This window comes from Ovis aries, chromosome 18 (genome assembly GCF_016772045.2).
Source record: "Ovis aries strain OAR_USU_Benz2616 breed Rambouillet chromosome 18, ARS-UI_Ramb_v3.0, whole genome shotgun sequence".
In the NCBI taxonomy this organism is placed as follows: Eukaryota; Metazoa; Chordata; class Mammalia; order Artiodactyla; family Bovidae; genus Ovis; species Ovis aries.
Genome location: NC_056071.1, coordinates 19,976,730 through 19,989,304, shown reverse-complemented (window position 1 = coordinate 19,989,304; position 12,575 = coordinate 19,976,730). Strand labels below are relative to the sequence as shown.

General features: G+C 43.5%; 1 protein-coding gene across 1 annotated transcript in view; it reads right to left on the bottom strand.

Moving 5' to 3' along the window:
* Positions 1-12,575, bottom strand: part of ABHD2 (abhydrolase domain containing 2, acylglycerol lipase) — a 110,722-nt gene that overhangs the window by 31,683 nt on the left and 66,464 nt on the right. The window contains exons 4-5 of the mRNA XM_004017743.5: positions 8,007-8,182; positions 4,951-5,118 (exon numbers count right to left, since the gene is read on the bottom strand). Of these exons, the coding sequence (XP_004017792.1) occupies positions 4,951-5,118; positions 8,007-8,182 (344 nt within the window). The remainder of the gene's footprint in view (positions 1-4,950; positions 5,119-8,006; positions 8,183-12,575) is intronic.

The following is a 12,575-nucleotide window of genomic DNA, read 5'->3' as shown; positions in this document are numbered from 1 at the left end:
CACGTACTGCATGTACTACAGAACAAGCCAGTAACACGGAGGTGTGTGACCCCCACATCCACCACCACCCCCCTCCACCCCCCATCCCCAGCCCTAGCCCACCAGATTTGGCAAGGAGCCAATTCTGAAGTTTACGCCGCTGGAAAGCAAGCACTGCATGCTTCAAAATAACCACTGGGGCCTTGCCATCCCCACATGTACAAAGAGTCAGAATTCAGGCCAAATTCAAAACAGAAATTTATGCTCCGTAAGCACAGCTTCTCAAATTGGCCCTTGTGAGCGTTCACAGGCGGTCAGCTGACCTAGAGGCTAGGCCTTTTAAAGGTTCCAGTGAACTTCCACCTTTTCTCGTCTACGAACGCTCACAGAACACACAAATTTAGAGCGAAAGGCGGAAAAAGGCAGTAACATGGCCATGTAGTGGTATTTGCTGGACCCCATGCTGTGTGCCTTTATATTACTGCTGACTTCCCCAACTGGGGAATGCAGACTCTGAAACACTGCCTTCTTCCGCAGGCCTCTCCTGAGCATCTCTAGTGATCCTATGTTAATCTCCTGCACCTTTCTTTAGAAAAAAAAATTTTTTTTGTCTATTTATTTCATTTTTGGCTGTGTCAGGTCTTAGCTGTGGCACGTGGGCTCTTCCTTGCAGCCTTCGGGCTTCTCCCTAGTTGTGGCGCTCAGATTCCTGAGCGAGAGGGCTCAGTTGCTCCATGGCGTGTGGAATCTAAGTTCCCCCACCAGGGATCAAACCTGCGTTCCCTGCATTGGAAGGCGGATTCTTAACCACTGGACCACTAGGGAAGTCCCTACACAGCCTTTCTGTGTAAGGAACTACATCCTGCCGATACTTCTAAGGAGTAAGGAAATAGTTCCCAGTCGGATATATTTTAGATTTAAAGCAAAAGAACAGCGAGAGCTTCTCAGAGTCACAGAAATAGGCCTGGAGGACCTCCTCACTAGGTGCAGGAGATTAACATAGTATGAAAATTAAACACAGAAGTCTGGCTCCTGTCCTTAAAAAGGGTGCGGTTTGGTAAATGTTCTTTTTGGAAAAGCCCAGCCAGCAAGCGCAGCCCGACTGGGACTGTCTCCCAACCTCTTCCCTCGACGCTGAGCTGTTACTCACTAGATGGGGAGCTTTAGGAAAGCAGGCGGCTTAGACTACCATCTGTATTCTCATCTCGGGGTCTGGCCTCATGAAATGTCTGTAGGATGTGAGATTAAGAAAAAAAAAAAAAAAGGACCTCAAACCCACCAGGCCTATTTCTGTGACTTTGCCACCCCATGGAGTGCAGCATGCCAGGCCTCCTGTCCTCCACTGTCTCCCGGAATGAACAGCGCCTATGGAAGCACTAATGCTTTCTCAAAGCCACCAAAGATGTTTCTGTTTGGATTTCAACAAAGCACTGGGGTTCTGGATTTTTGACGTAAGGTCACATTTGTTTGACCTTATTAACTGATGGTTAAACAATGCATCTGAACAGGTCAAAGATGTACTGATAAACAAAAGAACTAAATAACACAGCTAGAAAAATCACCCATATCTTCTAGGTCACCTGTCTTTCTGAAATACTACTAAAATATAATACACTATAGGAATTTACTTCTAAAATTCTGATGAAGCAAACGGTGACAACAACAAAGAAGGAAACAGTTAAATTTTTATGAAAAACATGGGGGCTGAGTTGGCCCTACAAGGACTCATCTAACCCCATGGCTCTTCCTTTCTGATGGCCAGCCTAGGTGTGTCATGCTCTTAAAAGCAGCTGTACCAGTAGCACTGTACTACTACTGGTTTGATTCCTGGGTTGGGAAGATCCCCTAGAGAAGGGAATGGCAAAACCCTCCTCCAGGATTCTTGCCTAGAGAATTCCACGAACAGAGCCTGGCAGACTACAGTCCATGCAGTCGCATAGAGTTACTGTATGTTAGGCACATGCTGTTAACTGTATGTTAGGCACTCTAATCCCATGGCTCTTCCTTTTTGATGGCCAGCCTAGGTGTGAAATGCTTGTAAAAGCAGCTGTACTACTGTTTCCCCTACAGCTCTTCCCTCTATTTATGAGCTGCAACCATCCTCACCATTTTTTAAAAATATTTATTTATTTGGCTGTGCCACGTCTTTAGTGGCCGAATGTGGGATCTAGTTCCCTGACCAGGGACTGAACCTGGGCCCCCCGCATTGGGAGCATGGAGTCTTAACCACTGGGCCACCAGGGAAATCCCCCATCCTCACTTTGAGGAGCCAGTTCAAATGCTTTTTCTGGGAGAACACTTCCTTCCACGAATGACTCCTTGCCTACAGAAAAAGAGGCTGGTTTCCCCACACTGCGGTGGTGTGCCCACCAGACCCTCTCTAGTGGTTCACTCATCATACTGTACTGTAATTATTACTGACACTCCCATCTGCCCCTGGAGCACTTATTTATCTAGGCCACACAGAGCACTGCCAATCTCTCACTAGCATTAATGGATCTTCAAGTATCTGAGTAAGTCGAACATTTAATAAGCTGTTACTGTATGTTATGCACTCAATTGCCGGCTAAGTCCTTGGTAACCCATGTTTAATTGTAAAATTGTAATCTTCACTTTGCCGGTGAAGAACCTGGAGTTGAGGTTAAGCAAACTCAAGGACACATGGCCAGCCAGTGGCAGGGCCGGGGTGGCCGCTCTGTGACCACATCCCACACTGAGCACCTCTTCTCTTCTCCTTTAGCCACTAGACTTCCGGACATGGGTGTGAATGCCCCTAAGCTAATCTCCTGTCCCTGTGGCTCAGCACGCTGTGGGGCAGGGGCCTGGACCACACATACCCAACTCTCCTCCAAGGATTCTGGAGGCTGGGGCGGCCAGATCCAGGCTCTCATCTTGCCTGTTTTACTTACTGCCTCTATCTCTCTGCCTGAATTACCTAGCCTCTCTGGGCTTCAGTCTTTCCATCACAGTCTTACTAACCGCCTCAAGGGCTGCTGCGGAAGTGGGAAGGATTCTGTCCAAGGGAAATGGATGTTTCCCTGTGTTGGGCACGTGATCAGTGTTCTCGAGGTATTTCTTGTCTTCTTGGCACTTCATGCTTTTAGCACTTCATGCTCCCATCCCAGATCCTATGGCCAAGCAAGCCATACATCCCCATTCTTTACTCGTGAAGTTGAATTTGTATATCCAAGTACAGGATCTTATTTTTTTTTAAGATATTTTTTTTTTGGATGTGGTCCAGTTTTAAAGTCTTTATTGAATTTGTTATAATATTGTTTCTGTTTTATGTTTTGCCTTTTGGCTGCAAGGCATGTAGGATCTTGGCTCCGTGACCAGGGATTGAAACTGCACCCTTGCATTGGAAGGTGAAGTATTAACCACTGGACCACCAGGGAAGTCCCAGACCTTATCATCATTCCCCACTGTTTTCATTTTTGTTAGATTCTGTTTCTGTCTTTTGGACCCAAACCTGTCTCCCACTTACTCACTATTCCCCATGTGCCTGTTGTTCAGTTGCTAAGTTGTGCCCAAGGCTGTGACCCCATGAACTGCAGCAGGCCAGGCTTCCCTGCCCTTCACTATCTCCCGGAGTTTGCTCACGCTCCTTGAGTCAGTGATGCAGCCATCTCATCCTCTGTCACCCCCTCTTCTGCTCCTGCCCTCAATCTTTCCCAGCATCAGCGTCCCATGTTCCTGTCTTATGTGTAAATCTGGGGTTTCTCCTATATCTTCAAGCCACTAAACAAACTGTTGTACAGAAGAGAGTCTGTAAAATGGGTGTCTGTAGGTGGGAGTGCACACCGAGGAGGAGCGGGATGGGGAGCCCCTAGCCAGGCACAGAGCAGGTGAACCTGCTCACGCTTCCCAACCTGCCCTTACATGCCACCAAATGCAGAATAAACTGGAACAACCTTGCTGGAGGACAATCTGACAATATGTATAAACATGCATAAGGAATGCTGACTCCAAAATTCTACTCCTGGAAATTTACTCCCAAAAAGTCATTAAAGAGAAGAAAAAGATTCTATGTAAAAGTATTCATTGCTTCATTATTTAAAATGCTGAAAAACTTTAAATAACCTAAATGACTACAAAGAGGAATGGTTAAATAAACTATAACGGGGTAATCACAGCAAGGTGGCTCTTTAAAAAGATTAAATGACTATGCATCTTTATGTTAGTGAATATAAAATTATTTAAATTAAGTCACCATAGATATACACCCTATGACTGCACTCAAAAACTGTACACGTAGATCAAAGAATGGGAGGATGAAGAAACAGAAAATTAGTTATGGTGAGATTATAGATATAATTTTCATTTGTTTCCCATGAAAACACATTATAATTGATTTACTTATGAACACCCCACAGGTTGGTACATATATACAGACACATATTTTAAGAGTTTATTATTTATGAATGTTCACAGTTAATCTGAAGGGAGAGTTAAGTAAGATTCAAGAATGAGCAGTCTATAACACAGAGCCTTACCTAACATAGGACTGCAATTAAAGGCAAGAAGCATGTATCTAAATATGAGATTTAATTCCTGTCCTCAAGCAGCCTGAAAGCCACTGGGTTGTTAAGCTACCAGATTCCCTTCCCACTGGCATCCACCAGCCTCATCACAATGCTTGCCCGCCAGTCACAGGAGTCCTGAGGGATGAGTGAAGGGCATTAACTTACCAGCAGGGGGCGCTGTGCAAGACCTTCGCCTGTGAGTTTTAGCTCCTGCCCCTGAGATGGGATGAGAGGAGGGTGGTTCCAGGGCCCCCCAGAGCTGCTGTTCGGAGGCATAGCTTGTTAAATGCCCTGCTGTTACAACTGTGTGCCTCACCAGCTCTTGCACATGGGCACAAACTCTAAACTCAGAAAAGTAAGGCAGAGGCAGACGCAGCCCCACACTTGCAGTGGGAAGAGAAAAAATAAAAGGTTGGGGGAACTCCGCTTGGCCGTGGCCCCCGCTTACCGTAGGTGAACATGCGTGGCGAGGTCAGTTCAATGTTGGGTAAGGCGCCCAGGTGGTTCAGCACAGCGCACCGATAGCCGTTTTTCTGGGCATAGTCGACAAAGGTGCGGATGTACTGCTTCTCGCTGTGATTGGCAATTCCAGGGCAGATGACCATGGTAATGTCATCTGCAGGGTGGAGAAGGAGATTCCGAGATAGCCAATAAATACTGATGTGGTAAATGGACACAATTACACTTCACTGGCTTAGAAAACAGTAGGAGAGAATTTAACATTCATCTTCTCACTCTACTCTCTGAGACAGAGTAACTTTCCCTTCTAGCTGAAACTGTCTACTTCAGTGCTTCTCAAATTATTTACGGTGAAGGGTCAGTTTTTTAAAAGTTCCAATCCATAAGGGCAGATGCTTTTGAAAAATAAAATACAATAAAAATTAATTACTAGAAAAATAAAATGAAGAAATACAAATCTCAGTTTTTTAGTACTAGATTCAATGGATATAAAATTCCTCTGTCAAACCACCATACAAATTTCTGAGCATCACTCTTAGTTTCTATATGAAATTCTGTATGAATGAATCAATGAACAGAAAAAATAAAAAAACTGTGTTTGCACAGACTTCTCTGATCCAACAATTTTACTTTCAGGTATTAATTCTACAAATATATCATACATACACAAAGCAATACATCTGCAGTAACGGCAGAAATCTGAACATAATGTATATGTCCAGAAACAGGGGTCTGGTTAAATAAGTTTTTGCATATCCAAATGAAGAAATATTATGTAGTCCTTAAAAATAAAGAGACATTTTTATATACACTGCTAAGGCAAGCTCTCCAATAAGTATTAAGTGGAAAAGAGCAAGATGCAAAAAAAGGCTATGCTATGCTATCATTTAGGGGTGGGAGAAGACATCTATATTTATAAATGCATCCACTAGCTCTGGAATCATACACATGAGTCCTAACAGTTGGTACCACTGGGGTGTAAGGGTGGGTGGGAGAGGAATTTACACTTTTACTGTATGTCCTTCAGTAACTTTTGAATTTTCTACCATGAGTATGAACTACCTACTTGAAAAGATGAATAAATATTTTTCTTTAAAAGAAAAGTGATATTTAGGTCATTAAATTTAATCATAAATTTTCCTTCTAAAAGTTGAGACAATTTTTAAATTCTTATGCAATAATGTATAAAGAACATTAAAAGTTTTAATAAATCTTGAAATTCCAATTTTTGGAATCCTGCCTTAAATTTTATGAATAAGTATGCTTATCAAAGGATTACTTAAGCATAACAAAATTATAAGCAAGCTAAATGTTCAAAAATAGAATGATTAAATTATGTCATGACCACATGGCAGACTATTAAGCAATCATTAAACTTTTGTTATTAAAGACATTTTAGACTTTTAATGATATGGGAATATACCTATGTAGTAACTGAAATTTTTCAGTTCTATTTTACATAGAACTGAAGGTAAATGGAACAAAATGTTAACAATGGTATGCAGGGTGTAGGATTATTGATGATTATTTTCTCGTTTTAAAAAAAGTTTCTATGTTATCTACATTTTTTAAAGTGAGTATTTATTCCTTTTGTTGTCAGAAAAAAATCAAAAAAGCGGGGGGAAAAGGGCTGCTTTCCTTAAAGCATTTCTTGGATGCAAATACTGCTTTCCAGAACTACCTTTATCAATTCTTTCTGGGCACAGGGGTGATAGAAAGACAGAGACAAGTTGAAAAAAAAGAAAGAATAAAAGTTTTGTCTTTTTCAGCTTTCCACCTCTGTCCTAGAAGAGCAGACTGGTTAAATTAAATTTTGTGCTTCAATAGTAGAAGTCAGAGCATTAGATACAAGGGGAAAAAATACTTAACTGGGTTTGGTAGAGAAGTAAATATTTAAAAGCTCAGCTACAAGACCATAAACACACTGTGAACGCCCAACTTATTCTTATTCATTCCTTCTGTGACTGTTTATTGGACTCTGAAGGATTCCAACATTCTAGCAGACAGATAATAGACAACTACACAAATAAGTTTAGAGATTGGCAGGTACCATGAAGAACCTGAGCAAGAAGGTGTGATGGATTTCCCGGGAAGGATCAGAGACCATCCCTATGAGGAGGTGACATTGGAGCGCAGAGCTAAGTGACAAGGAAGCAGTCATGTGAAAGTCTGGGACAAGCATTCCTGTCAGAGGGAACATAAGCTACGTTGTTACTAGCTACTCAGCAGTTCTAAGTGCTTTAAATAACTGAGAGCTATAATAATATACTTACTGGAATTTACCCCTAAATATTTACTGAGCTCCTATTAAAAAACAAAACAAAACCAGGTACATTTGAATACCATAGAAATCAAAATATTGTTCTCTTCTGGTAGAAACAACATTCAGAGGATGCTGCCATGTAACTCCACTTCCTCAAAAGTCCTCATTGTGAAGCTTTTTAATGCCTGTTTATTGTGCAGCCTGGACGGAACAATGAGAGTTTTATCAGCAGTAGAAACTGTGGTTGTTTCTGAGAAATAGGTGTCCCAGACCCCTGAAAACCTAAGCAGAGGCTACCTGAGAGCCTTTGTTACCTGCTGTTGTCCAACAAAGAAGACTAGCTACACTGCATCTATAAGCTTTGGTTTCCTCATCAGTAAAGTAGGGATAATAAGGCACTGACTCTTCAGGGTGGTTGTAAAGATTAAATGAGATAATAGTATATATGAAACACTTAGACTAGGCCAGCTTCTATTGCTGTTATCAAACCAGAGATCTGATCCTGGGCTCCAAGTTCTTACACAAACCTTTCTATTTCACAAGAGGACTAAAAAACGGTATTCAACAATGCTCTCTGCAGAGCCCTACAAGGCACTCGGCCAGCCCATGCTGGAGCCAGTCCTTGCAGGCGGTAGCTAAGTGAAGCACCTCAGCTGCTGTCCTGTGGGCCCCCTGGATGCGATGGTGACAGTCAGTGACTTGAGCATTCATACCAAGCTCCCTCAGGGATTAATGCTCACTCCCTGAGTGCTGGCCCAATCCCACAACCTGAACTAGCTCACCTCCCACACAGTGCTCAGCCAAGGGCTCGAAGAGGTCAAAGGTCGAAGTGGCTCCATCAGACATGGTGATGAACTTCCGGTGCCCATACGGGTGTGGCGACCTCACCCTTCCCATCTTCCCATACAAGGCTGTTTGGATGTGTCCACTTTTCCCCCAGATCAATGGTGGGATGTATCTGAGAAAGAAGGAGAGGAGAGGTCAATTTTCCCACACTCTTGGAATAATGCTCTAAAAAACTCTTGGAACAAAAGCTTTTCAACCTTTTTCCCCTACCCCCAGCAAATTCTGTCCACTAAGCACAAATAGGATATTTTTTTCAACCTTACATCCAGGCCATGATTTACTCCTTTTCCCACTGATGCATCAGATTAGCTTTAGAAATCAACCAGGACATGCTTATATAGACAGGATTTCAAACTGAAGGTGTTAATTAATTCAACATGGGTTATTTCCATAATGTAGAACAGAAAGAAAGCAACTAGTACATTTTGAACACATGCTACTTGACAGGGTTAGCCTCATTATCAACTGAGCTAATGTATATAAAATAGCTAGCAGGCGCCTACACACACTAAATGCTCACTTCTTTGCCTTCCCCTAATAAGGCAGTCACAGCTGCAGGGGTGACCCCATGCTAACAAAGGGTTAGCCCTTTGTTAAACCGGCAAGGGCTGCAAAGCTCCTGAGAGTCTGTCGAGTGCCTTGTGCGTGTCTGTGTGTGTTGGGGGGGGCAGCATTGTATGCTCCGGAGAATGTGCTGGAAGGGCAGAGCAATGTAAATATTTGTTGGATTAATGAAGGATAAAGTCTTGTTAGCACAAGCAAGGCACGACACCACCCTAACAACTGTCCTTCGTGAAAACAGAGTGACTCTGGTCGTCAGAGGGAAGTGCAAAAACCACAAACTAGTTAATTACTGGGAAAAACAAGGTGCTCCAAGTTACAATTAAGAAATGACTACAGTTCATAATCACAGTTTGCAAGATGATCCCATATCCTGAAACTGCTATCTGTTTCTCTTCTTCGGCTTTGAGCCCCAGCTTGATGGTCAAGCAGGATTTGGTACTGACGTCAATCCATCTCCGTAGCGTATCACAGTGGTGAACATTTTGTTAAGAATTTACCTTAATGTTTGTTTGCCGATTCGAGACCATCTTTTTTATCAGACCAGATGATCCTAGATCCTCTCCTTAAACCAGATTTACTTTTTTTTTTTCCTGGTAATTCACTAACTGTTAATTAATTCATCACAAGGTTTAAGAGAAGGGAAGTTATCACCTTAAGCAAGCCAGTTCCCAGACATGCTTCTTTTGTGGGGGCAGGGAGGACAAGAAAGAGTATTTTAAGACCTAAGGACATGAAATCACTTGCCAATGTCACACCACAGGTGCAAATCTCAGTGCAGAGGGCATGGCCTTTGGAAAGCAGGCAGAAGCATTTATAAGAGATGAGCGGATTAAGACAGCAACAGAAAGCAAGCCTATACAAATAATGTCAATTGGACAGTTGAATACTATACAAGATTTAGATAATATAATTTATGAAGGGTTTCAGACTACTTAGGGGCTTCCCAGGTGACTCGGTGGTAAAGCATCCACCTGCAACGCAGGAGACCTGGCTTCAAACCCTGGGTTGGGAAGATCCCCTGAAGTAGGAAATGGCAACCCATTCCAGTATTCTTGCCTGGGAGAGAGATCCTGTGGACAGAGGAGACTGGCAGGCGGTTGCTAAATAGTCAGACATGACTAAGCAGCTAAACAATAAAAACCCTGTTGAAAAATGATGAGGATGACCGTCAGCCTACTAAATTGGACGATAAATTGTGCATCGGGGTGGGAGAGTGGTCCAAGAAACTAAACTTCCAATTGCTCCTGGAGGAAAAGTTGGGAGAAAATTTTGTTTATAATGTAAATTAAAAATGGAAATGTTCTGAGGTTAAAAATGTCAGAAGAATGGGTTAAATTTCATCCACTTATTTTCTGATCTTGTTTGGAATAAAAAATCTTCTGATTTTGTTTGGAATACAATATAATCTTAGAGAAGATGACAAAAGAATAGAATTTCCATTTGGCTAGTCACAGATTTCCTGTATAATCACGACACATGTGATGACCCTGAGGCCATGCTCCAGATTCGAGGTCCTGTCAGCACCTCTGAATCTTGGCATCTGCCTCCCTCAAGTGGCCTCTTAGCCTCTAGTCTTGTTCCCGCGACTCTGGCATCCCCCAACCAGTGGAGGGATAACTAACACATAACCCTGGCCACAGTCCTCCATTGCTTGAGTCCCAGTAGCTTGGCTTAGGAGGCCCGCCACACTCTGGTGCCTGCCCACCTTTTCTGCCTAAGCTCCAAAAAACCTGAACCGCCAGCCCAGCCCCACCCAGGAGCTATTTTTATCCCAGCTACCTTTGCTCAGGCTGTTTCTTCTGCCTGGAATGCTCTCTCCTTCTCTCTTTTAAATAATTATTCATTAAAAAATTATATTTATTTATTTTTGGCTGCGTTGGGTCTCAGTTGCCCCAAGCAGGCTCTTTGTCGCGGTGTTTGGGCTTCTCTCTAGTTGTGGTTTTTGTAGTAGTTGTGGCACGCGGGCTTAGCAGCCCTGTGGCGTGTGGGATCTTAGTTCCCTGACCAGGGATTGAACCCGCGTCTCCTGCATTGGAAATACCTCCTTCTCTCTTTTTACATCCAGTTTTTTTCTCCTGCCCAGCTACTACCTGTCTCTCAAGAGTCACTTCCAATCAGATTGTTGGGGGAGGTGCCTCGTCTCTGTGCCCCCTGGCAAAGCACCCCGCGACATAACTCCATTCCCGCACTCCTGAGGCTTCATTAAAATACACTCTTTTCAAGAACACTCCTGCCTGCCACCTGCAGGAGCCAGGCTCATTCTCCCCTGTGTCTGTCCTCACGGCACTAGACACACACTAAACATGTAGGGAGGACTTGCGGATGAAGAGTACAGACCCACTGGTGTGAAAAGTGAAAGTCGCTCAGTCGTGTCCGACTCTTTGCAACCCTCTGGACTATATAGTCCATGGAATTCTCTAGGCCAGAATACTGCAGTGAGTAGCCTTTCCCTTCTCCGGGGGAATCTTCCCAACCCAGGAATCAAACCGGGGTCTCCTGCATTACAGGTAGATTCTTTACCAGCTGAGCCACAAGGGAAGCCCTCTGAAAAGATAAAGATACGATTAAAATATCATATGCATCAGAATAACGTGAACTTGGCTGTGGCACGATTGGTTTGGCTGCTGATCTCTTTCGAGGCTACTTAGCACTGTTCTCAGACTGGGTTGGGATGAAATTCTCAAGTCGTGTGTGCGTATGTGCATGCGTGTGTGTGTGTATGAGAATAAGCGACTGCCTCAGGGTCATCTGGAACCTTCAGTGTAAAGTCAATTGTGCACAGAGGAGGTTTCATAATCTATCATTTTATGACACTACCACCTACTGATGAAACACTGTCTTTAATTAACTTCACGGTAACACAACACGAGGGCTTACAAAATTGAGTTTCTGCACAGCATTTACTCTAGTGGAGCTTTACTGTGTGTTTCTGTTTGTTTATATAACCAATCCACAGATCATAAGAAAAACATTAAGAAATGAAAAGCTAGAATAGGTGCCTCGTTACATGGTTTAGCTCAGTGAAGAAATCTGGACTGAAACAATGGAACATTTGAAATGTGTATGAATATGGAAACATTTAAGAAATGCTGCTGAAATAATACATGGAGGAATATGTTTTACTCTAACTACCTATGGGATAGTTCATCCGAAAATATGGCTGCCAATAATTCTACCTATTCCTGTCCCCGAAAGCCACTCTTCCCATTAGGAGCTAGAAACATCTGCACACGCTGTGAGTCCAGGCGGGCCTGTGATTTGCTTGGACCGGTAGGATGTGATGGGAGGCCTGCTGCCCAGATCTGGGCCTGGCCCTTAAGGAATCTGGCAGCTTCTTCTTGTACCTCCTTGGAAGCCTGGTGCTATGTAATAAAGAGGGGCTTCCCTGGTGGCTCAGACAGTAAAGAATTCACCTGCAATTCAGGAGACACAGGTTCGATCCCTGGGTCAGGAGGGTCCCTGGGAGAAGAGAATGGCAACCCACTCCAGCATTCTTGCTTGGAGAATTCCATGGACGGAGGAGCCTGGCAGGGTACAGCCCACGGGGCACAAAGAGATGTAACTAAGCGACTAAGCACAGCATATGCAATAAAGAAGCCGGGCCTTGACTACACAAGGGGAAATACAGAGGGGGCCAAGAGGATGAGAAATAAAACCTAGAGCCTGGGACTTCCCTGGTGGTCCAGTGGCTAAGAATCAACTTTCCAATGCAGTGGCCTTGGGTTCGATCCTGGGTTGGGCAACAGAAATACCACGAGCCACAGGGCAACTAAGCCTGAGAGCCACAACTAGGATCCATGGAAGCCAGAAATAAATAAATATTTAAAAAACACACACACGAGAGCTATGTGCATTTTAAATGTTATTGTATCACCAAACTGCCTTCCCCAAAAGAGGGACAAATTTACATTCCCATCAATTGTGTATGAAAGTACCTGTCT